Raw genomic sequence first — 27764 nt, 5'->3', positions numbered from 1 at the left:
CGTGACAGGCGCGGAGGTGAGGAAGGGGGCGGTGGAAGCGACTGCAGAGGGGGAGCTGGGCGCGGCGCCCGGGGGCTCACTGATGGGCCGGTTGTAGAAGAAGAAGGGGCACTGCTGGATGAAGAGCTCGATGATTGTCTGGTAGGTGCGCGTGGCGGTGAGCGCGTCCATGGTGCTGAAATCCGGCCTCATCAGCGTGGGCCAGAAGCAGATGGAGAGGTTCTCACTGGTCATGAGGTTCACCTTGTTGTTGTGGCTGACTCTGCAGGTGACATCAGAGCTAGTCAGGGCTGCGCAGGTCCCCGCCCAGTGCTCCCCACCCTCCCTCAGCCCGAGAACCCAGGCGGCTCCTCTGCGGAGCCTGGGCCGACGGCTCTCTGGACAACTCGGCGCAGCACGCCTGGCTGTGCAGGGAGAGGGAGTCCTGGCCAGAGCTGCGTGAGTAACGCTGCCGGCTGCCAGCGAGCCTCTCTGGGTGGCAACTCCTCTGAGAGCAGCTGCCGTGCCTGCAGCACCTCACTCCTGCCCTTGGCAGGCCCCTCCTGGAGCAGAAACACAGGACTGTGGGTGCTGCCAGGACCCACATCTGGACGTACCAACAGTACGCACCGAGAATCTCCCCGTCTGCTGTCTTGGGGGAGCAAGGGCAGAGGCTCCATAAAGTGCCCTGCAAGCTCAGCTGAAGCCACGTGCGCTAGCTGGTGCTGGGCACATGGGGCGCCATGCAGCACCAGCACCAAGACCCGAGGACGCGTTGCTGTGAGGGCCCGGGGTGCCCAGGGAGGAAGCCGAGCAGCAACCCTGGCAGACCCCTCAGTGCCAGCTGGGTCCGACCCTGCACCAGGCTGAGAAGGGAGTCTTGGTAACAGCTCTTAACTGACCCTCAGGAGGAAAACAGCCAGAAAGCCCACAACCTACTTGTTCAGGTGAGAAATGACATATTTGAAGACTTCATGGTTTTCCTTCGGGAACCTCTTTAATACCTCCTTAAGGGCGTGTAACTTCTGTTCTCGGTCGTTGATTTCTGAGGAGAGAGAAAACCAGACATTTAGGACCACAGCTGCTTGGGTGTGCACGGACTGGTGGCTACTTCTGGATACTCTCTGTGGGGCTCTCAGACACGCCAACCCTGGCCTTCTCTCCAAAGCCTGTGTCCACAGCTGGCATGAGCCCGGGGGCGAGGCTCACCTCTGTGCCAGGCCCCTGCTGCAGTGCAGCACTGTGAGCCCCACCTGAGACGGGACCATCCAGCCTCCACCAGGAAGGACGCCACTCTTCGCCCCTCTGGTTGCCTTGGAGACGGGCATCCCTGTGCAGGAGACTGGCTGCTCCACACACCCACACGTGCACCCGCACACGGCTAGGGAGGAGCTGCCCAACAACCAGGGCTCTGTCCTTTCTGGGCACCCAAGGCATCTCCTCCATACACTGCTTGGTAGAAGGAGCTGGCGAACAGTAGGGGATTCTTATGCAGCTCGGCAAAGGGGCCTGGCACCCCCTCCCCCCAGTGCCGCCCACACAGTGCCCATCAGGGAACCCTGACGTCCCGGGAGAGGGAAACAGGCCAGGCCCCACGCAGTCAGAATTCCGAGGCCGGCCGGCCACTTGGCTGTGGAGCCTGGGCTGTGACTTCGGGGCTCCCCGGTGTCTTGGCGCCCCTCCTCCAGGGCCCTGGCCCGTCCTGGCTGTGAAGCAGAACTAGCCCAGAGCCCACCTGGGCCATGGCTGGTCAAAACAGAGCTCTTCGCCCTGGACAGATAGCCCTGGAGCGCCTTCCTGGGAGCACAGCAGGGCTCAGGAAAGCCACGAGACGGCCCTGAAGCACACAGTGCCCATCACAGCTGAGGCCCAGGGGTCCCCACGGGGCTTCTTAAAAAGCTCAGTGGTTCCTAATGGCTTTGGGTGCACAGGCTCTCCCTGGCAGCCACACCACGGACCTTCCTGTCCCAGACTCCTGGAGGCTCATGAATCCTCCGCTATGCTTTTTGAGACGGGGTCTGGGAGCTGTCCGTGTGTGAGGCACCAGGAACGAGCTGGGCCGGCAGCTGTGTGAGGGAGGCTGAGACCAGGCAGAGTTGTGGTCTGGGAGTGGGGCTTGGTGAGAGGAGCCTCTGTTAGAAAATGACCACAATGCACAGGAAATGACACAGAACTACGATCTGCCTCATTCTCTGAACCCAAGATTCATTTTCCAGCAGATTCTTGGCAGCCTTTATTGTTAGGTCTAAATGAAGTTTGCGTAGGAACGGTAAATTAAAAGCGGGTGTGGTGGAGCACACCTTAATCCTAGAATTTGGGAGGCTGAGGCAGGAGGATCGCTCTCCTTGAGTTCAAGGCCGGCCTGGACTACATAAGGTGACCCTGTCTCAAAAACAAACCAAAACAAAACAAAAAACAAAGTAAACTGCTACAGGGAGGTTGGAGATCACCTGAGAAGCAAGTGTACTATGTCTCCAAGTTTTGCTTAATAAAATAATCATGCGCCTTCCCGAAGTGGCTGTGCAGGCCTCTGTAGGTGCCTGTGCAACACGAACACAGCTGTGTTTATTTTAGTCAGGCCTTGAGTGGCACCTTCACGTAAGAGCAGAGTCTCACCGTCCTCGCTGAGAAAGGAAGCTGGGCCGACCGGGCCACCGTCTGCCGGACGCCCTCGAAGACGGGGCTTCCTCTCTTTCCTCCTTGGGGCAGTAATGGAGCCACTGGAGGAAGCCCAGCCCTCCCCCACCCAGCCTTGTACTTAGGGCCTGATAAGGGGCTGGCGGCCAGTGCCTTGCCCTTCCTCTCCCTTCCCCCAGGCCTGGCCCAGGTCTCAGGAGCGCAGAGAAGCACTGCGGGGAGAGAAGGGGAGCCCTGGCAAAGCCCAGCCCAGCTTCTCTAAACAAGGCCAGCCCTGCCCACGTCCTTTCGGCCTGACCCCATGTGCCTCTCCTTCCCAGAGCTCACCGCCAGCCCCACAAGCCCCTCTCAGGTGGGGCTTACTTTAGGCTTAGACCTTTGGATGCGCAGAAGACACCATGATGCTTTACACCATTTCCCAGCTGCTCCTAGGGAGCCTGCACCACGCACTGAGTGGCGAGAAGGGGCTGGGCTTTCCCCGTGCGGGCTGAGGAGCTCGCTCAAGAGGTCGCACCAGGCCAAAGGCTGGTGATGGGGCAGGTGGGTGGGTCCCCAGGCTGGGCTCCCACAGTCTGCGCTACAGTCCCAGGATCCCAGCCATGCCTCCAGCTGCAGGAAGAAGGGACGGGGCCCCACACAGACAGCAAGGAAGGTGCAGGGGGCATTCTGGGCCAGGTGAGCCAAGATGAAGTCTGGGCACAGAGTAGGTGACAGCTTCGAGACCCAGGAATTCAGGAGGAAGTGGTGTGAACAGCCAGAAGCCACAGGGACTTCAGGTACCTTGCACAGTATAAACCAGGGCTTTAGGGCCAGGGATGTAGCTCAGGGGCACCGCACCTGCCTCCCAAGAGCAAGGTCCTTAGTTTGATCCCTGCTGAGATAAAAAAAAAACAAACAAAAACCTCCTCAGGGCTTCAAAAAGGTAGAGAAACTGGCCCAAGGTCACCCAGACTGGTGGCAGGGTCCCTGCCCTGGCAGCCTGCCATCTTTGGCCCCAGCCTGCCAAACCAGTGCTCAGCTTGGATCTGCTGCTGCTCCCTCGGTGCCTGGAGTGCCCTGCATGCCCACATCACAGAAGGAAACAGCCCGATTCAAGGTCACAGGCTTTCAGTGGCTAGGCGTGCAGGCAGCCAGAGGGCAGCCTGCCCTCTCCCCAAGGCGACAGGCGACTCCAAGGCCAGGCCGCGTCTTACTCTGTGGGGCTGGAATGGAAAGTTCAGGCTGTCCGTCTGGAGGAGAGGCGACTCTGCAGCGTGTTCAGTGTCCCTGCCCCACCAGACTGAGGAGGGGACCACACACTCCGTCCACTGTCACAGCCCTGTTCACCCAGGGCGTGGCACATAGGCGCATCTGTGAAATTCATAAACCTGTGCTTGGAAGTGAGGGTCAGATAAGAGGAAGGCAGGGTCCCAGAATCAGCACTGTCCCCAGGCAGCACGAGAACAAGACCCCCAAGGGCAGCAGAGCTGTCTGCCTGCTGACTTCAGCCGTCTGTCTCTAGCTAGGTTGTCTCAGCAGTCAAAGGGTAAGGGTAGGATGATAAGCCAGTATCCTGAACCATGTTCCCCAAACGATTTGGTGAAGTTACTGGCCTTCTCCCTAGACTAAGAAGATGCCCCTTTATAAGCAGTTTTGAGGGGTAATGAGGGCCCGGGGGCTACATCCTTAGCCCAGATCTTCTGGCCTGGGACACAGACAGCTCTAGGAATGCCAATGCATAAAAACTGTCAGACAGGGCTGGGGTACTGGATGCGGAGGGGCCGGAAGAGGGAGGGAGGGGCGACAGGGAGGAGGAGAAGGCAGATCTAAGGCAGGAATTATGCCTAGGCCAGGGTAAGGTATGGGCAGGGCAGAGGTGGGCAGTACAAAGCCTTCTCCTCTGCCCGGTCACGGTCCCGCTCTGACCCGGAGCCACGGCGCAGGCCCGCCCCTCACTCCCTGCTGACCACGCCGTCTCACTTCTAGCTCTGCGCCCTCACTGTCTGCAGAGGATGTCACTGTGCACCACTCACCACTTCCTAGCAGGGTGGTCCCAGGCGTAAGCCAGGCTGTGCTCCCTCCGAGAGCCTCAGTTTCCCCCTCTGTAAAACGAGTCAACACCCAGCACCTCAGTGCTGCTGCCTCACCGAGGGCCAGGCCAGGATGCTGCAAGCACAGAAGTGAGCCTTGGATCCCCCATGTCCTTCCGAATACGGCAGGAAGATAACTGGTGAATCATCGCAGAACCTCTATTTTGTGGGCACGCTTTCAACAATGTTCAACACTGTGAAATTCTGTTGCTAACAGAATAATAATTAGAAGAGGAATAACATTTAGAATAATAATTAGACAGGGACCTTGGTGTTTGTGGTGACAGATGTGAAAGCAGGCCTAAGCCACAACCCACTGACACAGCTGCTCCCAGGTATTAAGTGGAAGGAGCCGGTCAAGTTGATGTTGTCATGGAGACACAGCCAGTCGGGAAACAGCCACCCTCGACACTCACTTCAGCACTACCTCGTGTCTCTCTGGCTCAGAGCCGCGGTCATTCATCCCTCAGTTGCTCTGGCTGCAAGCGGGGCTCTGACAGTGAGAGGCTGCTCCCCCATTCCCTCCTGCCAGGTCCAAGACTACGGAGGAGCCCCGGCTGCCCAGTGCGGGCACAGGAAACACCATGGGAAGAGGAGGCCAAAAACCTCCACCCTTTTCCAGGCTGCTGCAGGAGAGCAGCAAGCAGCCACCTCTTCAGCGGTGGGAGCCCCACAGAAGCAGCGCTGGAGGAAGGGCAGCTGGTTCCCTATCAGTAGCACCTCCCGGGACAGAAAGCTGTCCCGTCAGCCCTTCCCGTTCAGACAATGGCGTGCCAGGGCCCCGCGCGCCTCTAGATGGCGCCAAGGCAAGATGAATGCAGAGAGGCTCCTGTGCTTCCACAGGCTGAGGACCAGGCCACACCTTCTCTAACTTTTGTTCAGGGACAAGCCTGGGCAATGGGCCGAGAGAGGGCCTGCTCGAGTTTCCCTGTGCTTTCCACGTGTCCCCACCTCTAACTCCTCTGTCCTCAGAGGTAGTGGGAAGGAGGAACAGGCCCTGTGACAGGCCCACAAGTACGACACAGTCTTGCCCTGCCCCTGGTGGGCAAGGTAACCTGAAGTTAGGAGCTGTGACCAACTAATTCTACCTGGCCTGGCCGTACGGGCAGAAGAAGGGTCAAGTGAGGCCGGGGATTTGGCTCAGGGGTTCCGCCGCCTGCCTCGCCAGCTCAAGGACCTGAGTTCGATCGAAAAAAAAGAAGGGACAAGTGGCACCTAGGCTGTGGAAACAAACACCAGGGGAGAAGCAGACCCGGAACGTCCCCGAGGGAGGGCAGGGGCTGCAGCTCCACAGCCTCCACAGCTCACAGGTGGGGGGCTTCCTTAGCACCCGCTTCCGTTAGAGGCACCAAGAATCTGGGACCCAGACCCGAGGGGAACTAAGCTGTAACCTGTACAAGTTCCGCCTCACCACTGACCTTGTGGGTGAGCTCTGCTGTGTCAACTCCCTCCTCTGAGCCGGACAGTGACAAGCTGAGCCTAACGCCCCACGGCCCGAGGAGCGTGCCTCATGCCTCCTTTGCTCTTCCCAGGCCGCCTCTGGGCAGCTGGCAAGGGCACTTCCTTCTGCAGGTGCCCAGCAAGGGCTGCTTCTGGGTCCTGGCTCTGCAGAGGGGCGAAGCTGGAAGCTGCCTTTGGCTAGAAAAAGTAGTGCGACCACAGGGGAGCTCCAAGAGGTCAGATGAGATGGCACCCAGAAACCGTCACTGAAACCCAGGGGCAAGCGTAAGTGTGCTGCAGTGCCAAGGAGGCATCTGGCTAGGCCACTGGAAACGTCCTTTTCCCTCCAGAGGTGGCTTCCTGAGAAGTGGTACAGCCTCAGACCATGTTGCCTCCCTCCCACAAGGGGTAGGAAGACGGAGGTAAGGAAAGGGGAGAGGAAAACCTACTACAAAATCAGTCCCTGCCAGCCTTGCGTCTAGACCTTCCCAAGCCTCTCTTTCCCCACAGCAGGGATGGTAAGGGCAGCAGCCGACTCCCGGGCCCACATGGGTACACGATCCACAAGCGAAGGAGCAGGGATCTGACCAGGTCGGGCACCTAAACCGTGTACTTCATGGACAGAGCTGAGGAAAACCCTCAGACCCACACTTGAGGCTGCCAAGGCGGACCCATCTCTTCTGAGGGAAGGACCTGTCGGTACAGCACCGCACCCCTGCTCCACCCGCCCACTCAGGCTCCCGGTACTCACTGTGTGCCTCCACCAGGTCAATCTGCATGTTGTACGGGACCAGAGGGTCTGGCAGTTCTGAGAAAAAGCTCTTCATGGCACCGGCCACGGTATTTACCGTAAAGTCTTTCTCCGCCAAGTCCAGGTTGTGGTCTGAAAGGAAGTCAGGAGAGAGAGGCTGGACCAGTCTATGCTAGGCAGAAACAAAAGGGACACTCAAGGCTTGGGAGAAGCCAGGGACTCAGGATTAGAAAGGACTGGGGAGGAGGTGGCATGTGTGAAATGTTGCTAAAGAGTCTGAGGCTGGGCATGGTGGCGCACACCTGTTATCCCAGCACTCAAGAGAAGCCAAGGCGGAAGGATCCTAAATTCGAGCCTAGTCTCCTACGTACCTGAATAAGATCCCGTCTTAAGGGGAGGGATGTTGGGGTTGAAACAGTATGAAGGCCCTGGGTTCAATCTCCAGTACCATACACACAAAAAGAAAGAGATCTGTGGTTGGAAGAGGCCCAAGGCCACTTTCTAAGGTTGCTGGATCTGCTGTCCTCGGGTAGGGGGTTGTAGCGCTGTATCTCTGAGCCGCCTGCCTCCCTCACTGGCAGCCTTCCTCACTGCCTTCCCTGGGAGGAAAGGAGGAGACTGCTCGCTCTCCAGGTGTGCCCCAGAAAGCGCGACTGCCTCCGTCCCCGTCCCCTGTGGCTGCAGAGCTTAGGAGATGACACAGCTCCTCTGATCTCATCTCTGCCCTTCTTTCTCCTGAATCCTCATCCTGTAGAAAGCATCTACTGACGGGCACTGCCAAGAGTCCATCCGGGGAGCTGCCACCTGTTTACTGTTGCTTCTCTTGTCATGAGCCACCTAACCACATTCCAGTCAGCAGCACATGTGCTGTCCCACGAGATGTTACAGCCTAGTGACGACGTGGCTGTTGTAGTCTGGGTAAGCACACTGCAATGCTCTCCTGGTGACAGAACAGTTAAGAAGGCAGTTCTCAGAATGTGTCCCTCACCTTCAGCGACAGGAGGCTGTGTTAGGGCTCAGCCTTTATTCGTTTTGCAGTGTCACAGATGGGACCCCAGGCCTCACACACACCGAGCAAACGCTGCACCACGGGGCCTCAGCCCAGTCCCTCCACCGTCCTCTGACCTTAGCATCCTGACAACAAGGGCAACAGGTGCGTCCCACTCCGGTGTGCTCGCCCTGGCCCGCCGCCTGCTAGCCGGACCTGACAGTGGCGTGCGAGGTGTGTGGTGAGGTCTCTGCTCCTGGCTGCACCCCTCTGACCCCCACCGGCCTCCTTCCCTGGCCACTGACCGTTGGGAACTTTTGCGGCTCTGGGCTGTTTGTTGGCTTCTAGCCTGGGCGAATGTGGCTTCTCACCCCACAGGTAGAGTCCGATCTCCTGGCTGGGGTGTCTAAGGCCGACCAAGCCTTGGAGAGGGGTCCCTGCTGAGAGCCAGTGTGGCTCAGCCCAGCACCCACACCATTCTCAGGGGCAGCGAGGGTGCTCCCAGGCTCTGGCAAACACGACCTCACTTCACCCGAATTCTGTGTCACATCCCTGGGCAACCTGGAGCACTGTCTGTGCACAGTGATGCAGGGGTGGCTCGGCACGGTGACTCAGCCTTGGCCACAGGTGGCCTCTTCCTCCATCTCTGGGATAGCGACCCTGGCTGTGGCCTCTGCCTTACCTTGGTCGAACTGTCTCTGCAGACTCTCCATTTCTGACTTGTTCCCGCTGACCCGGTAGATGCCTTCAGTGCTCAGTCCTGAGGGGAAATAAATAGAAAGGGGCATGAAGTGAGCCCAGGGCTAACTATGCTTTGGTTTTTCTAGATGCTTTAACTCATTTCCTGTTTGATTTTTCACTTAAAGTTCGATCCCTGGTACCAAAAAAAAAAAAAAAGGGGGGGGGGGGAGGGGAACCCTACTATCTCAGCTACTCAGGAGACTGAAGCAGGATGATCAAAAGTGTGAGGCCAGGGGGCTGGGATTTAGCTCAGTGGTGCCACCGCCTGCTTCGCAAGCACAAGATCCGGAGTTTGATCCCAGGTACCAAAAAAAAAAAAAAAAAAAAAAAAAAAAAAAAAAAAAAAAAAAAAAAAAAAAAAAAAGGGTGAGTGTGGCAGTGAACCCTACTATCTCAGCTACTCAGGAGACTGAAGCAGGATGATCAAAAGTGTGAGGCCAGGGGCCTGGGATTTAGCTCAGTGGTGCCACCGCCTGCTTCGCAAGCACAAGATCCGGAGTTTGATCCCAGGTACCAAAAAAAGAGTTTGAGGCCAGCTCCAGCAACTTAGAGAAACGAAAAGGGAGCTGGGGGTGTGGCTCAGACCGAAAGCCCTGGGTTTCAATGCTTCTCACTGAGTGCTAAGTTAATGTTGATCCCCAGCCCCGACACCCCACCCACAGGGTCTCTATGGTGCTGAGGTTAGTCTTGAACTTCTAGGTTCAAGCAATCTTCTTGCCACAGTCTCCAGAGTAGCTGGGACTGCAGATGTGCGCACCACACCTAGCTCCTGTTGTCTATTAATTTTTTTTTGAAGTACAAAATGCAAAAAAATTTTTTGAGACAGGGTCTTGCTACGTACTTCGAGCTGGCCTCGAACTTACTACGTAGTCCAGGCTGGCCTGGAACTTGGAGATTCTCCTTCATCAGTCTCCCGAGTGCTGGAATTATGAGTGTGCCATCATACCCAGCTATGATTTATTCTTTTAAAAACTCTAATTCCCCTGAAACTTATTTGGTGTCATTGTGAGGCAAGGAAAAAAAAAATCAAAAGCAAAACTCAATGACTTAGATGACATAGAACATAAAGAACTGGGCTGGGAATTTAGCTCAGTGGTTCTGGCACCTGCTTCACAAACACAAGGACCTGAGTTCGATCCCTGGTACCAAAAAAACAAAACAAAACAAAACAAAACAAAAATCATAAAGAACCAAGTGCAAGACTGACTACAGCCCTCACCCTAAGGAGGTCTACTGAGCCCACTCTCCCTGTGCCAGGGGAGAAAACCCATGGTTCACCACTAACATCATAGGTCTAAAGGACAGTGATACCACTGCTAAAAACCAGGATGGGATCTGCTGGTCAAAGAAACTCTGGAGAGGAAAAAAAGTAAATAAATAAAAGGATAAAAGACAAAACAATAAACTCTGGATCCCTTGTGAAGACCCTGGTCCTGAGCAATGCCGGCTTGCTGAGAACCTACCCCGGTGGCCACCACAGGAGGCGGTGCAGGGAGTGGAGGGAGGGCCAGGCCCTGAGGGCAGCGAAAGCCACACAGGTCAGTGTTGCCATAATGTGTCTGCTGGGGCCTGGGATTGCACTCAAGAGCACCAGCTTCCTGCTTAAAAGCGAACTGCACACAGGCCCCTCACCCAGAGAGAAAGGGGCCAATGGGCCGGCCCCAGGGACACTGCACGGTGGCCAAGGCACTACCCTGGCTGTGCTCTTCGTGTCACAGGGCTCCCCACCGGAGCAGGGACCACGCTGTGTGCCACGCCCACCAGGCATAGCCCTGAGTCACAACGCCATCAGCATTCCACACCCCTGGGAGGAGCTGCTGGCTAGGAACAGAAGATAGCTGAGAAAAAGCAAGGTTTACAAGGGAAAAGTCCTTGCCCAAATTGCAAGGTCTTGAGGTGGCCCGTGGGAGCCCGGGCCTCTGCCACACTGCTCCACACTGTTCCAGAGGCCCCCAGCTCAGCCTCCCACTGCTTTACTTTAACCCACTGCTTGGGGTCTGGCCCAAAGCCCCCCGGAAACCCCACATGCACTGAGTTCCCTGGCTCTGCACGGATTCTGAGATGGTGCACCGGTCACCATCCTGACTCGTCCAGGACTCTGACCAGGGAAGCACCCGGCAGTGGCTTTTCTCAGCTGTTCTCATACAGGTTTAAACTTCCTATTTCACAGCTCAGGTGCCACATCAAAGGCTTACACGACATCACCCACATGCCGACAAATCAGGGGTATGTGTCAGTGGTTTCAGATTTTCTCTTCTTAGTTTGAAAAAATACGTATTTTCCCTTCCCTTTTCCTCAGTATCAGCCCTCTTTAAAGAGTTTATTAGTACATAATGATTACACTCGTTGTAGGGAACTGGTACACGTGTATATAACATACCTTAATTCATTTTACTTCCTCTTTTTCTTCCCTACCTCCCTCCCCCTAGCCTTTAAAAAAAAATTGAGATAGGGTCTTAGCTGCGTGTGATGGCACAAACCTGTAATTCCAGTACTCGGGAGGCTGTGGCTGGAGGATCACTATGAGTCTGAGGCCAGCCTAGGCTACACAGTGAGACCCTGTCTCAAAAAAATACCCAACCTAGCCGGATGTGGTGGTGCACAGCTGTATCCCAGCACTCAAGAGACTGAGGAAGGAAGACTGCTGTGAATTTGAGGTCAGTCTGGGCTACGAGTCCAAGGCCAGGTGAAACTACACAGTGACAACCTGTCTCAAAAACAAACAAACAGACCTAAACCAACAAAACAAACAGAGTATATGCCTGGCTCCCCCAGTGCCCTCCCCTCTTCTGGTACTGGGGATCGAACCTGGGACCTTGTGCATGTGAGGCAGACGGCGGCACCATTGAGCTAAACCCCCACCCCTCCCTCAGCCCTTTTTTTTGTTTTGTTTTGTTTTGTTTTTTGAGACAGGGTCTCACTATGTAGTTGAGACTGACCTGGAACTCACTATGTAGCCCAGGCTGGTCTCGAACTCACAGTGATCCTCCTGCCTCAGCCTCCCGAGTGCTGGAATTACAGGCGTGCGCCACCATGCCCGGCCCTCAGTCCACTTTAATGCAAAGAAAATGAGGGTACAAATGGCAGAAAGCCCTTGACAATGCAGCAGTGTCACAGACCCGGCAGCCCGGTGTGGAGAGAGCCTTGGCCACTCGTCCTCTTCTGTGCCTCGAGCCTCTGTGTGACTCCCGAGTGGGAATGACAGGCGTGCGCCACCATGCCCGGCCCTCAGTCCACTTTAATGCAAAGAAAATGAGGGTACAAATGGCAGAAAGCCCTTGACAATGCAGCAGTGTCACAGACCCGGCAGCCCGGTGTGGAGAGAGCCTTGGCCACTCGTCCTCTTCTGTGCCTCGAGCCTCTGTGTGGACAGAGGCACCCTGTGCACTGCCTCCTCGCGACACTTGCCCCTGGCATCAGAGGGTAGAAAACAAACTACAACTCAGCTATCTGGGAACGATCAGAGGTGCGGGCCCACCTAAACCTTGCCAGATGGGTCATCACCAAATGGAAGCATTTGCAAGCACAAGGCCAGCTTCGGAGCACCAATTAATCATCAGCTTAGTGCTTCCTGTAATCTGGTGCATGTTTATTTACAAAATCTCATTTTAAAGTAACAATGCTGTTGCTATCGTACCCAACACCACAGCACAATTTAGCAAAGGTATCATTAGCTTGGCTAGTACAATTTATCTCAACTACTAATTAGACGTCAGTTTAAAAAAGGGCTCCCTGCAAATGCCACGAGGGCTGCAAGTGACAAGTGGGTGCTGGTACCCAGGTGAGAGCCAGGGTGCTGGGCAGAGCAGGGCAGCTTGCCAAGGGGCTCCGGACCTCTGCAGGAAAAGCCAGGGGCCTGGTGCCCCACAGGAAAGCACTACAGGAGTGACTCCATGCACGTCTGCTGGCAGAAGGCAGAATTCTTACCAGCAGTGGCCCCCACCCAGTCCACTGAAAAAGCACCAAGCTAAAACTAACATTCATAGCCCCTTCCACAGGGTCTCCCTCCGCCATGGTTCTGGGGTCTTTGTTTTTATTTTAAAATAAGTTTTATTTTACTTTATCCCATATCCCCTTCCCTATATACAAAAGCTTTGTTTCCATTTTTCCCTTGTTTTCACTTTTTCCTTGCCCCTCCCTCCTCCTCCCTTGTTCCCCTTCCCCTTTGAACACTTCCTTCCCCTTTCCCAGCATCCACTATACATCTCGGTTCTTACTTCTACACTGTTTCTCACACCAGAGAAACAACGCAGGATTTAAACACTGGGTCTGATTTATTTCACTTAAGAGCATGGTCTCAAGGTCCATTCATGTAACTATAAATGCCTGAAGCCCATCTTCTTTATGGCAGAGTAGTACTCCATTGCATTAAAAGAAAACCCACACATCTTTATCCACTCGTTGGTTGATGGGCATTTGTGTTGTTTCCAAGACTTAGCCATTATACACTGTGCCACTATAAACATGGGTGCGCATATATCGCCGGGATAGGATGCTTTTAATTCTTTCAGGAAGATGCCAAGAAGAGGAATACCTGGGTGAAATGGATACAGTCTTAGTATTTTGAGGACTCTCCACACTGATTCCCACAGTGGCTGCACCAGTCCACACTCCCACCAGCAGGGGAGCAGGGATCCTTTTTCCTCACAGCCCTCACAGCATTTGTTACTGGCTGATTTCTTGATAGCAGTCATTCTTTCTGGAGTAAGATGGAGCCTCAGCGTTGCGTTAATTTGAACACGGGTCCTCTGTACGGGTTTACATCCCCAGCCCTCTTTTATTTTGAGACAAGGTCTTGCTAAGTCACTAAGTCACCCAGGATGGACCTCAATTTTTTTGATTTTATTTTTTTTAGTGCCAGGGATTGAACTCGGGGCCTTGAGCTTGCGAGGCAGGTGGTGGAACCACTGAGCTAGGTCCCTGGCCCAGGGATTTGAAATCTTCCTGACTCACCCACTCAAAGTGCTGAGATTACAGGTGTGTACCACCACACTTGCCTTCTTTCTTTTTAAAATATCCCTACAAATTACAGTTAAATTTAATCTTTGGGATTAGAACAAGAAAAAGCCCAGAATAGCTAAGGTGACTATTTTCAAATATCTGAACAGCCACCACGTAGAAGTCTTGTCCCAGAGGCTGTAGGGAATAGAGCTACAACTAAGAATGGAAATCACATTCTCTCAATTATAACACACCTATTCATAGGTACAGAAATCATTATTGGAATTGGCCAAAGCTTTTGCATTCCCCCCTCACTCAATAGCCATCTGACTGGGATAAGTTTGAAAAGATTAGTATCTGGGAGACAGTTTAAAACAATCATGTAATAAACCACTCGCTGAATGCCCACTGTGGGGCCTGCAATGCTGAGCATTTGCCCAGCCCTTTCACACTGGGAACACCGTGACGCCTTAGACAGGTGACCACAAATCCCACTGCACAGAGGAGTACGCTGGGGCTCAGAAGCAGTGTGCACAAGGAGGCCAGAGAGCCTATGAGCTGTGCAGGGGGTCTGAACCTTGTTGGATTCAGGGGCTGTCTTCTGTTGTGCTCTACCTTGCTATTTCTCAGAACTGAGTATGCATCAGAATCAGCTGGAGGGCTTATAACAGCACAGACTCTGGACCTTGTATCCTGCTGCTTTGTAGTGGAGTCCAAGCCTGCATTTTTCACACACTCGCAAGGCACTGCTGCTGCTGGGTGGTTCAGGCCTCTGAGGTCTCGCTGACTCTTGAACTCAGTGAAGCAATACAAGGGGGCATCACACACACAAAACAAACCAATACCCCCCAAAATCCCGAACCCAGACACCAGAGCCAGTGTGGTGGCTCACTCCCACAATCCTGACAGGAGGATTTTAAATTTGAGCCCAGCCTGAGCAATTCAGCAAGACCTGCCTCAAAATAAAAAATAAAAAGATGTATTCAATCCCCATTATGGTTGGGGAAAATAAATTAAAAAAAAAAAAGGCCAGATACTTTAGGAACAAAGCATTTCCAAGAACTAAAGCAGTTGCTTTTTACATGTAAGCAAGCTTTTAACTATCATTTAATCTTCTAACCATGGTCATGCATAACTTTCAAAACAATTTTAAAAAGAGCGGATAAAAGCAGTGATAAATGCTCACTGAGCAGACATCCGCACCACAGGTACATTCCTTTACACTCAGGCTTGGCTCCCTGCAGCACTTGGCCGGACCTGGGCCCCACAGGAGCTTGGAAACCAATGGGGAGAATCCCCTCCCTCCTGGCCTGGCCTGGGCCTGGTTTTCTAAGATGTCCAAGCAGGTTTTTATCCCTGGGTCCAGGGCCGGCCCTCTCGCCCAGAAGTCCTCCTGAAGCAGGCCTCGCTGGGCCTTCCTGCCGCTCTTTGACAGCAGGCTTCAGCTCTTCTGAAGTTTCCTTTCTAGCAACGAATCAATTCTTCCTCCAAGACAAACTTGGACTTGCTTATTTTTACTTTCTATATTTAGATATAAAAACTCAGCACTTTTGTTCTTTACAAAAATTTAACTGGCGCAGCCAGTACGCTAAAACAGACAGGATGAACTTTTCTGGGGCCGAGAGCATGGCATAAACCATGCTCCTCCTGTCTTGTGCAGGCGGGGTGAGCCACAAGGCCCAAGGGTGCCGAGAGCTCAGAGGAGGAAGCCCCCTCGCACACCACATGCACCATGTGGGGGACCAGCAGCCTTTCCTTTAGGGCACGCGCCAGGAGCCTATACAGCACCTCCTTTTGAGGACCCTGCTGTTTTCCCACCCCCTCACCTCGCTGGCAGATGAAAGCGCAAGTGTCTGGGGCGGGCTGGGTCAGAATCGAAAGCCAGTGTGCCGGCTGGGGATTTAGCTCAGTGGTTCTGCCGCCTGCCTCGCAAGCTCAAGGCCCGGGGTTCGATCCGCGGTACCCCCGCCCCACGGCCAGGATGCTGCCCAGCCCTCCGCACAGCAGCCACCGCGGTTCTATCTCACGCGTGGACGCGTTTCGCAGAGCGCCGAGCCTGGAGACGACCCTTCCTCCTCCACAGACCCCGGGCGGCACCGCCATACGAGAGTTTCCTCGTATCTTTCCCTCACCCCTTTTCGGCGCAAGAGCTGGATCACGAACCGATCACGCTACGCTCCGCCTAGGCCACGTAGGCCACGCGGCACCATTTGCCCCGCCTTCGCTTCCTGTCCCTTTCACCATAAATAACGAGCGCGTGGCGCTCCCAGCGGCCATTAGCTCCCGACACGCTATGGCTCCGTCTGGCCCCAACTTTCAAGCGTAATCTCGGTATGTATCCTTCTTTCTTGATTTCTTCGTCTTTTTTTCATCTTCTTCCGCTCTCCCCGGCTTCAGAACCTACGCTATGCGGGTCGTGGCAGTTTATGAGATCTTGGCGCCGTGCTCTTAGAGCCGAATGATCACGTTAGCCCGATGATCTACCGACGGCCAGTAGATAAGGGCGCGACACCAAATTTTGCTGTCAAGGACGTGCAGGTTTGAATCCCGAGATCAATGCCACTCATCTGAGAGTCGGACAGAAATCAACCTCTGCAAAGCCTGTAGCCTAATGCCTGCCGTTCTGTCGCCCTTGTGTGCACTGGTAACGACAGCTTGCAGCCACGGCCTAGGTTCTGAAAGCTTGGCTAAGAAGTCAGCAGAACAGTATTCAGAGCAAGTATGGGTTTTCACAGCACAACGACCTCGGTTCACATTCTCACAGCTAAACTGGGTGTCTGAGAACACAGCACCCACCTCTCCAAGGCCCGGAATCCTTACCAAAATGGGTATTGGCTGGGCATAGTGGCTCATGCTTTGAGTCCCAGCATTCAGGAGGCTGAGGCAGGAAGATAATGAGTTCAAGACCGGCCTGTGTCACACAGGAAGTCCAGGACCAGCCTGGACTATGTAGTGAGAACAGATTCCAAAAACAAAACCTTAGGGCCACAGATTTAGCTCAGTGGTTCTGCTGCCTGCCTCTCAAGTGCAAGGTCCTGAGTTCGATCCCCGGTACCAAAAACAAAACTCAGAAAAGTGTTAATAGTATCATTCAATGAGTCTGTCCGGAAGTTGTGCATAAGTGAGTGTTGGTGCACGCCTGTAATCCCAGCACTAGAGAGGCTGAGGCAGGAGGATCAGTGTGACTTTGAGGCCAGCCAGGGCTACATAGTGAATTCAAGGCCAGCCTGAACTACACAGGGAGACCCTGTCTCTAAAAACCAAACAGAAGTTGTGAATATTGAGATTATACAAGAGAAAGCAGTATGAGTAAGTGGTACAGGGAAATAACACTCACATAGCAATGGGCCAGGGATTTAGCTCAGTGCTGCTACTGCTTGCCTCACAAACCCAAGATCCGGAGTTTGATCCCCAGTACCAAAAAGAGAAAGAAGAAGAACAAAAAGTGATTCTACTCACATAGTAATAACAATGATTAACTTTTGGCTGAGGAATTTCCAAGTGCCAGGCACTGTAATAAGTTCTTCACTGGAAACAGCATAGTGAACCCTCCCAATAATTTTAATTTTTAATTTTTTTTGGTACCAGGGATCAAACTCAGGACCTTGCACTTGTGAGGCATGTGGCGGCAACCACTGAGCTACATATCCGGTTCTTTTTTTTGTTGAGACAGTCTCTCACTATGTAATTCAGTCTGGCCTCAAACTCGTGGTGACCCTCCTGCCTCTGCCTCCCCAAGAGGTGGGCATATATTACTGCACCTGGCAATTTTTTTTTTGAGGGGGAGGTTGTTTTGTTTTTTTGTGAGACAGGGTCTCACTATGTAGTTGAGACTGACCTGGAACTCACTGTGTAGCCCAGGCTGGTCTGGAACTCACAGCGATCCTCCTGCCTCAGCCTCCCAAGTGCTGGAATTACAGGCGTACGCCACCACACCCAGCCACCTGGCAATTTTTAAATGTTTTGCAGTAGTGAGGACTTGAACCCAGGGCTTTTATACCAAGCTATATCCTTTTTTCATTTTTAAATTTTGAGATGGGGGTCTAAGTTGCCACGTGGTACTTGAACTTGTAAACTACCTGCCTCAGACTCCTGGAGTGTGTGTACTCACATATGAATGTATCTGTGAGGCAAGTTTTTCTTTTTTTTGTGGTACCAGGGATCAAATTCGGGTCCTTGTGCTTGTGAGGCGGGCGGTAGAACCACTGAGCTAAAGCCCCAGCTCCATGAATGTATCTGTGTATGTGTGTGTATATGCATATACATAGGGATTGAGCTACACCCTCAGCCATTTTTTTTTTTTTTTTGGTACGGGGGTCAAACTTGGGCCCTTGCATTTGTGGGGCAGGCAGCAGAACCACTGAGCCAAATCCCCAGCCCTGCTTCTTATATTTTGAGACAGGGTCTTGCTGTTGTCTGAGCAGGATCTCAACTTGGAATCTTCCTGTGCAAGCCTCTCAAATGCTGGGATTATAGTTGTAGTGACTCCATACCAGGCAAGGCAAGTACTATTTTTATTTCCATTCTACAGACAAGGAAAGGAGGCTCAGAAAAGCTTATCCATTTTTGTCAGAGGCCATAAATCTGGGGAACTGGTGGAGCTGGGATTTGAACCTGTAGCTACTCTCTAGTCTTAGCTCCTTAGCACCTTTTCATTTGAAGAGTCTATGTAGAGCCTGATGTGGTGGTGCATGCTGTATCCCCAGCTACTCAGGAGGCCGAGGCAGAAGGGCCACAAGTTGGAGGCCAGTCTGGCCAATTTAGTGGGACCCTGCCTCAAAGTAAAGAAAATTTTATTTATTATGTTTTGGTACTGGGGACTGAACTCCGGACCTGGCATTTGCGAGGCAGGTGGCAGAACCAATGAGCTAAATCCCCGGCCCTATAAAGAAAATTTTAAAAAGGGTAGAGTACCCTCGGGTCCAGTCCCCCACACTGGAAAGCACGAAGTCTGTGTAGGGTACAAACCATACGGAGCAGACTGATTCCCCAGTGAGTGAGAACTCCCCACCCTCCTGTTCTTAGAGCACTCTCTCCTCTCTGTGCCCTCCTCAGTCCTCATCTGTGACTGGAGGGCAAGCAGGCTGAGTCAGAGAAAGAGCCCCGGGCTCATCTCCTGGGCCAGCACTGGTAGTTTCTGCCTGCCTTCTCTGTGAAGTCTGCTGAGGGCCAGACTCAGTCCCCCCTGGGTTTCCTTTTCACCTTCCTGCTCGGATGCGCCTGGAATGTCTTTCTGGCCTTTCCCTTACTGGAACACTGAGGCCACTCACTCCTGTGCCCGTCATCTGCCTTCCCCAGCAGTTCAATCAAGAGTTGCTTGCTGGGCGAGGTGGCGCACGCCTGTAATCCTAGCACTCGGGAGGCTGAGGCAGGAGGATCGCTGTGAGTTCGAGACTAGCCTGGGCTACACAGTGAGTTCCAGGACAGTCTCAACTACATAGTGAGACCAAGGGTTGCTCAGCCAACGCCAGCCCTTTCTCCCCAGGACAGAGTGCTGCTAATGCTGTTACACCTGCCTGCCTGAGTCAGCTCTGCAAGGAGGTACTGCGGCCTTCTATGTCCAGATGCCACTGCAGGTCCACACAGCCATGTCATAAATCTCAGGCTGAGGGGAGGGACAGAGATCTGGAGGGGAAGCCAGGAAAACCTCGCACCGGGTCTGGGGTGTCATATGGCTCTGGCATCTGGCTGGGCCTGTGTGAACTGAAGCAGGGCTTCTCGACTCTGCTCTGAGCCCAATACGGGTTGTGTTCTCCACCTCTTGAGGGAAGACACACCCAGAGCTGTGCTAAAGAAACCGCACGGCAAAGTGCAGTGCTTTGCGGGCCTCCAGGAGCGGACACTGCCCAGCTTGGGGGGTGAGGAGTGAACCATAATGGAGGTGAGCAGGCTGCACTCTGTAGAACAGAAACGAATGTTCCGAGCCAGAACAGCTGGAGGCCTCTCCTGCCAAGAACGCGAGGTACCGTCGGGGCTCTGAGGTGATCCTGCCAGCGTGCCGCACAAGCCCAGTGGTAGAGGGTGATGCCTGTGTGGCTGAGGGCAGCTGGTGCCACCACTCAGGGGCTCATGGCTAACAGAGCTACCAACAAAGCCACAGCCTGCTCGCCAGCACGTGGGCGCACTAACGCCACTTGCACACGCCGTTCCAGTTCCCCCACAGCAGCACAAATGGAAAAGGCTCTCGCGGACACAGGCAGGACTGCTCCTGAGTTTTGATGGAGGACAGAGGTTAACTTTCTCCAGGTTTCTCACTCTCAGGGGCCCAGAAAGGGAAGCAGAGATATCACCAATCACTGCCCCGGTTCCTTACTCCTAAGAATGAACACTTTTCATAGGCAGAAGCTCTGAATTTCGAGAAGAAAAGCTTATCCCAGCCCACACAATTCAGGCAAATATACAAACTTCCCAATATGGGACTTCAGAGGCTCTGTCACCAGGCTCAAGCCAATCACCTCTTCCTGCCTCACTTCAATCCCAGTGGTCTTACAGAGCCTCCAAGCACTCACCACTTCCTACCTCAGCCTTCCCCAGGCTGTGTCCACCCTAACCTCCATGCTGTGGCTGGCCCTGTCACAATGACGACTTTGCTACTTGTGGCCTGCTAAGGCCACACATGTCATACACAGAGCATCCCAAGCCCTTCCAACAACCCTAAGAGCTGTACACTATCATCACAGTTCCCATTTTGTAACTGGAGAAACAACCAGGCAGCAACAGAGGGTAGGGATGGTTTTCAAGCCTGGGAAGTCTGATTTCATGGGCGGGTTTAAGCAGCACACACTTCCTACACAGCAGTGGGCAGGCAGCACAGGAAGTCCTGCAGTGCGTTCTTGCTTAAAGTCGATCCTCCCAGTGGCCCCCAAAGTCCCAGAGAACAGGCAGTGCTTCCTGATGGCCCGTCCAGCACAGGCCCTAGCACCTAGACAAGTGCTCGGGGTGTGGGAGAGTGCCCACCTCCTCCCCTCTATACCCCCCACCCCCCGGAACTGCATCCGTCACTATAGCCTGCCCTCTGCTGTTCCAGCCCAGTCTGCTCACTCACTTGGACAGGGCAAGGCCAGTTTGGCTGTGGCTGCAGCCCTGCCGAGGGTAGTATGACTCCACAGAGATGTCCACATGTTCCTTGGTGGGCTCTTTTGTTAGGGCTCAGTCCTCCCAGCCTCCCAGCATGCTGTTCATGGATCTCTGACATGTTTGGGGGCAGAGCAGTGCAGCGGAACAGATTATTCTACAGGATTCACTGGCTCCATGAAATGATCAGGAAGAAAGTGGGCTGGGCTCACTGCCACATGGCAGTGCACACCGCCTCAGTGTTCTTATCTGAAAAATGGGGATAGTGAAAGGACCTCTGTCCTAGGGCTGCTGTGCACGTTGGTCCTGACTTCAGAGCACTCATTAGCCAGACAGCCTAGGCCTAGGGAACACCAGGCACGCGGACTCTCCCCTCCTTGTTCCTGTAAACCTGAATTGGGAGAGCAAGTGTGAAAAGCCAGAGGGCAACACTGTGTGTGTGTGTGTGTGTGTGTGTGTGTGTGTGTGTGTGTGTGTGTGTGTGTGTGTGTGTGTGTGTGTGTGTGTGTGTGTGTGTGTGTGTGTGTGTGTGTGTGAGGCAGATGAACATGTTCAGGGTAAGACCAAGGATCAAGGGCGCCCTCAAGTCCTAACGATGCCACAGGCAGGTCAGCTCCTCGGAGGGCCCAGAAGAGGGCTGTTCTCTAGCACAGCTTGCTGTCCCTCTGTGCCCTCCTGCTTGTCCTTCATGGCAAACCCAGCCCACTTTCCTCTCAGTTTGCACGGAGGGGGACAAGCTTAGCAGGACAGAACTGGGGACCCGGGCTGCCACCCAGACCATTCCTGTCTGGGGCAGAAGGCGGGATTACTATGAGGCAAACCCTACTTCTCTTTGGCCCCTGGGCTATCCAGGCAGCTTGCCAGGGCACACTGTTCTGATGAGGCAGGGCACTGGGTCCTGAGGAAATCCGCTCACAAGGCCGAGTCACAAGCTCAACGAACTCTGCTTATCTGGAACAGCCAAGAGCTGGCGAGCAGACTGCCGGCCTGTACGGCATTAGGGAATTTTTGGAATGCAAGTAATTTGTGCTTCACTTAAAAGCAAGCAGAGTGGTGAGGAAAGGGTGCATGGAAGGCAGCAAAAATGGAAAAAAATGTGGTGAGACCTGTGTTTTAAAGCTATTTGGGTTATAGGAAACAATGTTAAGCCCAGAATTATAGGGGAGGGAGAGATTTAGTCACATAGAACCCTTCTGAAAAATCACAGCATATGAAATGAAACACTTTGTATTTTAGCACATTACTGCCAATTCAAAGGAGCACAGATGCAGTATCCACTCACAGTGAGCCTGGTGGTACGTCTAAGCTGTAGTGGCACCTAAGCAACAGTTACAGCAGTAGTTGGGAATGGACACTGAAAAGTACTTACTGCCTTGCTGGAAAACAATGCCAGACAGCTGGGCTTTCCGACTGCAGGGAAACTGACCAAACCCAATGGCCTACACCGCCAGCTTTCCTTCATGATGGCTCCACAACAGGACTCGTAGGGCAGCTGCTTCCCAAGTTGGAAGGAATCAGGAAATTCTGGGTCTGCCCAGTTGGACGCTATAAATCCCTCAGCTCCACCAACCTTTAGCACAGAAGGTAGGAATTTGCCTTCCCTGGGGCTGCACCTAAAGGCCTTTGGGATTTCTGCTTCCTCTTGTAAAAAGGTTTAGTAGTCAGAGGTGAATTCCATCCTCCAGCTCACGGGATTAGCTAGTAAACTGAAGGTGCTCGGCAAACAGAAATCCCAGCACAAACCCAGGGTTATCTCTGTGCTGATGGAAGGCAATGGCCCCTGTGCCCCCAGCCCAGCCCAGGCCTTCCTGGTGCTCTGATTGGCTTCAGATGGCAGCCTCTTCTGGGTGCCTCCAGGGGGTGGTGGAAACCCTTAGTTTAGGAGTCCTAGGGGTAGGGGATAGAGCCGTGTGGTATAGTAGGAAATGTATATTTTGTATTTGTCCTTGGTTCTTGGCACAGAGCTTCTAAAACTCTTGGAATTTCCTGAATGATAGAAGTTATCTTTGGTTACTCATGGACAATGATTTAATCAATCATGCCTGGTAATGGAAACTCCATAAAAACCCCAAAAAGCATGGTCTGCAGAGCTTCTGGATTAGGAAGCACACAAGGTGCTGGGGTGGGGTATTCTGGGTACACAGTGCCATGTGCCTCCTTTCTCTTACCTTGTGTATCACTTCCACATGGCTATTCCTCAGTTGCAGCCTCCACAAAACTAGTAATTGTAAACCAGGTGCTTTCCTGAGTTCTGCGAGCTGTTCTAGCAAATTGCCTACTCCTGCAAGTAGGAGGGTCTCCTGTCATCCCCTTACTTTGAAGGCAAGTCAGTAAGCGGACTTCTAGGTGTGATGCTAACTCCTGGAATTTGTGTCAGTTGTCGGAGACCCAGTGGTGTTAGGGGCTGGAGATAGTCCCTCTCAACATCTTGTATGAGTAGAAATCCCTTTCCCATAGACAGACCTTTCTGGTGTGTGCGAGCTGAGTCTGGTATTATCCAGCCTCATTCTCCATGAGCTGCCGGGGCCCTATGTGGCCTATATTCCACACTTTGGCTTCAGATTACCTGTGGAGACGGCAGGCAATTGGCTGGGAAGACGATGACTTTGGGTTTGAACCCCAGCCTATGTCTTCATCCTCTTGAACACCATTTTCTTTTTTCTTTGTTTTTTGAGACAGGGTCTCACTATGTAGCCCAGGTTGGGCTCGAACTCATGACGGTCTTCCTGCTTCAGCCTCCCAGGTGCTGGGATTATAGGCATGCGGCACCACACCCGGCTTGAACCCCATTTTCCTTATCAGAACACTGGCAATCACAGCTGCCTCATAGGGTTGCTATGAGGATTAAACGAGATGTGGAAACTTTAGCTCAGAGCTGGCACTCAGTACACATGAACTCTTTTAATGCACACAATGACCCTACAAGGAAGCTATTTTTGTCTTTATGCTACAGTCAAGGAAACAGAGACTCAGAGGGCCGCCATGGCCATGTTGCCCACAGACACTGCTGCCACCTCCCACGGAAGGCCCTGTGCTGCGTGTCTGGTTGAAACGAAGCGCACTTCCCAGCTCGATTAGGCAATCTGGGAGTTCACCAACAGCTGTGGGAAATCAGCTAGAGCAATAGTTGGCCTTTTGTCCTGCTGTCTCCCATCAGGACATTGTAACTTGCTCTCAGTTAGTTAGAAAGCTGAAAATATTTGCATATTACTGATTCCAAGTACTTAAGGGTCGTTTTCCATTTAATAATTTTATGGTGGAATTTTCTGGAGGATAGTTCCAGGAAAGATGGGGCTGATATTTTCTTAAGAACTATGCAGTACTCATCAACATGTTCCGTAACATTTATTTCTTGAAACACGTGTAAACACATTGCAGGTAGAAGTATGCCAGGCCTCCCTAGGGAAAAGCATAAAACTTGAGGCAGTTGTTAGAATCTAGCACCCCAGGTAGCTTTTGCTAGGGGTTGAAGTTGGGGCCTTTGCCCCCCACTGATCCTGAACTCACTATGTAGCCCAGGCTGGCCTAGAACTCATGATGATCCTTCTGCCTCAGCCTCCCGAGTGCTGGGATTACAAGTGTACACCACCATGCCCAGCATGCTCTTTTTTATTTTTTCATTTTTAGACAAGGTCTCAGGCTGGGGATTTAGCTCAGTGGTTCTGAAGCCTGACTTGCAAGCGCAAGGACCTGACTTTGATCCCCAGTACCAAAAGAAAAGAAAAGATAGACAAGGTCTCACTTAGTCGCCCAGGATGGGTTCAACTTGCAATTCTTAGGCTGGGGATTTAACTCAGAGATTTGGCCGCCTGCCTTGCAAGTAAGTGCAAGGTCCCGAGTTCAATCCCCAGTACCAAAAAAACAAAATAAAAAAAAACCCAACCAACCAACCAAACTTGTGATTCTTCTGCCTCAGCCTCCCAGAGTGCTAGGATCATAGGCATGCGCCACCACACCTGGTCCCTAAACTTTGTTATGTATAGACAGTTGCTTTCATTCTAGAAGACAGAGGTAAGATATGGGAAATAGAGCTGGGGCTAACATGTTACCACACTAAAACAGTCAGTTACTATTACTGCCATGACTATTGTGGAAGGGAAGTGACGGCAAGAGACAGAGAGGCACACAGTAACGCTAGGGGCCTGGGACTCAGGGTCACTGGGAAGCTGTGAGGTCGCCCATTTCAGAGAGCTGTGAAAGACAAACTATATGGCCTGGATGCCATCATTTCTCTATCTCTCTTTTTTTTGGTACCAGGGGTCAAACTTGGATCCTTTAGATGCCATCATTTCAATCCAACTTATCCTTTATTTTTATTATTTTAGTACCAGAGATAGAACTCGGGTCCTTGCACTTGCAAGGCAGGTGGCAGCACCACTGAGCTAAATCCTCGGCCCCAACTTATCCTTTAAATTCGAGTAAGTCTCCCTCCCAGTCCATGTGGTATTGGGGATTGCACTCTGGTCCTTGCACTTGCAAGGCAGGCGGTGGCACCACTGAGCTAACCCCCTGGCCCAGTGCAGTCTCTTTTTATGATCCCTAAGTAGTTTTTACTTTTGTGGCTGGCTGAGGACAAGGGTATGTTTGTGGCTGGCCTTGCTTGTCCCAGATCATGCTGCAGGTACTCCACACTCGGGGTAGAACATGGTGGCCTCTGATACCGCAGAAGGTGCAGAAGCCCCCACTCTGATGATATAACCGAAGGCAGTAGACACCTACTTCGTGCTATATGCAAATGCTCTTGTGCATGCACCCACACTTGCGCACACAGAACCTCTCCAGTGATTTTCAGAGCTCCAGAAGCCTATCCACAGACCATGAGTTAAGCCTAAATAAAAGACACCTGGTGGTGCACACCTGTAATCCCAGCAGTTGGGAGGTTGAGGCATGAGGATCAAAGATTTGAGTATATGGTGTGATCAAGACCAGCCCAGACTACATAGTGAGACCATATCTCCACCTATCCCAACTCCCCCCAAAACCCCCTCCTGGTTGCACAGTCCTTCAAGTTACAGATTATAGGACCTGAGAACTTCCTTTTCCCCAAAATTTCCTCCTCTGAACTGTACCAGGGTGCTCAAACAACAAATATTTAAGCGAGCTCCAAAGATAACCCTGAGGCCTCAGCACTGTAATGCTCTAAGGTAAAAAGAAAATTTGTAAGCAGTATGGCCAATGGAAACAGGGAAAACTTGATAAGGGAAAGTGCTGGCAGACAACCAGCCAAATCCGAGATCTCCCAGTGACCATCCCAAGAATTCATCCTGTGGCTTGTGAATTTGTTTTTCTTATTTTCCCTACACTAAGTCATTTAGTACAGGGGAAGAATAACTTGCTGTCTCTTCAATAAGTACCCGAGTGCCGATCGAGGGACAGGTTCTGTGCCAGCTGACAGGAAGAAAGCACTTGTTCAGATCCCATCTGGTTAGCAAAGTGGCAGAGACACAACAGGGCAGTGATGTCCCACTGCTTCGTCCAGGTGGGATACTCTATCTGGCCTTGGGTAGGCAGGAGGTAGGGTGTTTGGGGGAGATCAAATCAGAAGGGACCCAGACCAGCAGCTTGTAGCAGGAGATGGGCTATGAGGAGCTCACCCACTCACAGAGGGCCAGGAGAGAGCCAGTGCTGCTTCCCTGAGGCCGACACTCCAGGCAGCACTGCACTTGGGGCACTCTGTCCTCAGAGCCCTGGAAATCTACAAGGGTCCTCCCTTCTGTGTGCTGCTTCCCACACTAGCCAGATGCAGATGCTACTGTCTCTCTCCAGCTCAGCTGCTCCCTAGAGCTGAGCAATGGCTTGAGCAACAAGTCACTTCTCAAAGGGTCCACCTCAGTTAATACGGGCTCTGTAGACTCAGTGAAAAACCCACTGCACCTTGAAGAAAATACCTCTTTCTTTATCCTCCATCATTATTTTACAAGTTTTACCAATACAGTTCACATCCATATAATTCACTCATTTAGGAGCACAGTATGTATACTTCAGCTGGTCCTGGTGGCTGCGGCAAACCCAGAACACTGGGAGGCTGTGATAGAAGGATCAAAGCTCAAGCCCTGTCTGAGCAAGTCAGCAACTTAGCGAGACCCTGTCTCAAAATAAAAAGGGAGATGCAGCTGAGAATGCAGAAGGCCCTGGATTTAATCCCCAACACACACAAAAAAATGTATAAAATGTAAAAAAAAAAAATTTTTTTTTTGCCAAGTATGTGGTGGCACATGCCTGTAATGCCAGCACTCAAGAGGCTGGGCAGAAAGATCCTCATAAGTTCGAAGCCAGCTTGGGCTACATAGTGAGTTCAAGGCCAGCCTGAACTACAGAGAGGCCCTGTCTCAAAAAACAAAACATCAGTTTTTAAAATCATATTCACAAACTGTATGACCATTACCACATTCAATTTTATGTATTTTTTTTTCTTCTTCTTCTTTTTTTTTTTTAAAGATGGGGCCTCGCTATGTAGTTCCAATTGCTCTTGAGCTCACTATATAGCCCGGGCTGGCCTCGAAATCATAGAGATCCTCTTGCCTTCATTTCCCCAGTGCTGAGATTACAGGTGTGTACCACCACACCCAGCTTAATTTAATATTTTCATCAACCTGTGAAGAAACTCTAGCCAGGCATGGTGGCATATATCTGTAATCCAGAACTAGGGAGGCTGAGGCAGGAGGACTGCAGTGAGTTTGAGCACAGCCTGAACTATAAAGCAAGACTATCTCAACATAAAGAAACGAAAAAAGAAAAGCTCCATAGTCAGGAGCAGCCACTCCAAACTTCTTCCTTGCAGCTCCTGGCAACTACTACTCTACTTTCTGGAATTTTTTTTTTTTTGGTTCCGGGGATTGAACTCGGATACTTGTGTTTGCGAGGCAGGTAGCAGAACCACTGAGCTAAATGCCGGGCCCCGAATCTACTTTTGGAATGTATATATTTGTCTATTGTGGACATACTGTAGAAAAGGGATCATATAATACATGGTCTTTTGGAACTTGTTTATTTTACTTACTACAATGTTTCCAGGGTTCTCGGTATTTCGCTGCTTTCTATGGTTGGAAAAGTCTACTCTATGGATGTATACATTTAGTTGGCCATGCATCAGTTTGATATTTGGGCTGTTACCACTTTTTGGTTATTATGAATAATGCCGTCT

General features: G+C 52.3%; 1 protein-coding gene across 1 annotated transcript in view; it reads right to left on the bottom strand.

The window, feature by feature from the left end:
- Positions 1 to 27764, bottom strand: part of Arhgap35 (Rho GTPase activating protein 35) — a 69400-nt gene that overhangs the window by 3094 nt on the left and 38542 nt on the right. Inside the window, exons 3-6 of the mRNA XM_033765870.1 lie at positions 8547 to 8624; positions 6877 to 7008; positions 919 to 1024; positions 1 to 262 (exon numbers count right to left, since the gene is read on the bottom strand). The exon at positions 1 to 262 is cut by the window's left edge and continues 3094 nt beyond it. Of these exons, the coding sequence (XP_033621761.1) occupies positions 1 to 262; positions 919 to 1024; positions 6877 to 7008; positions 8547 to 8624 (578 nt within the window). The remainder of the gene's footprint in view (positions 263 to 918; positions 1025 to 6876; positions 7009 to 8546; positions 8625 to 27764) is intronic.

The sequence above is a fragment of the Fukomys damarensis genome, unplaced genomic scaffold (assembly GCF_012274545.1).
Source record: "Fukomys damarensis isolate Sample0158 unplaced genomic scaffold, DMR_v1.0_HiC HiC_scaffold_19, whole genome shotgun sequence".
Lineage (NCBI taxonomy): Eukaryota > Metazoa > Chordata > Mammalia > Rodentia > Bathyergidae > Fukomys > Fukomys damarensis.
This window is presented reverse-complemented; position numbering and strand designations above follow the sequence as displayed.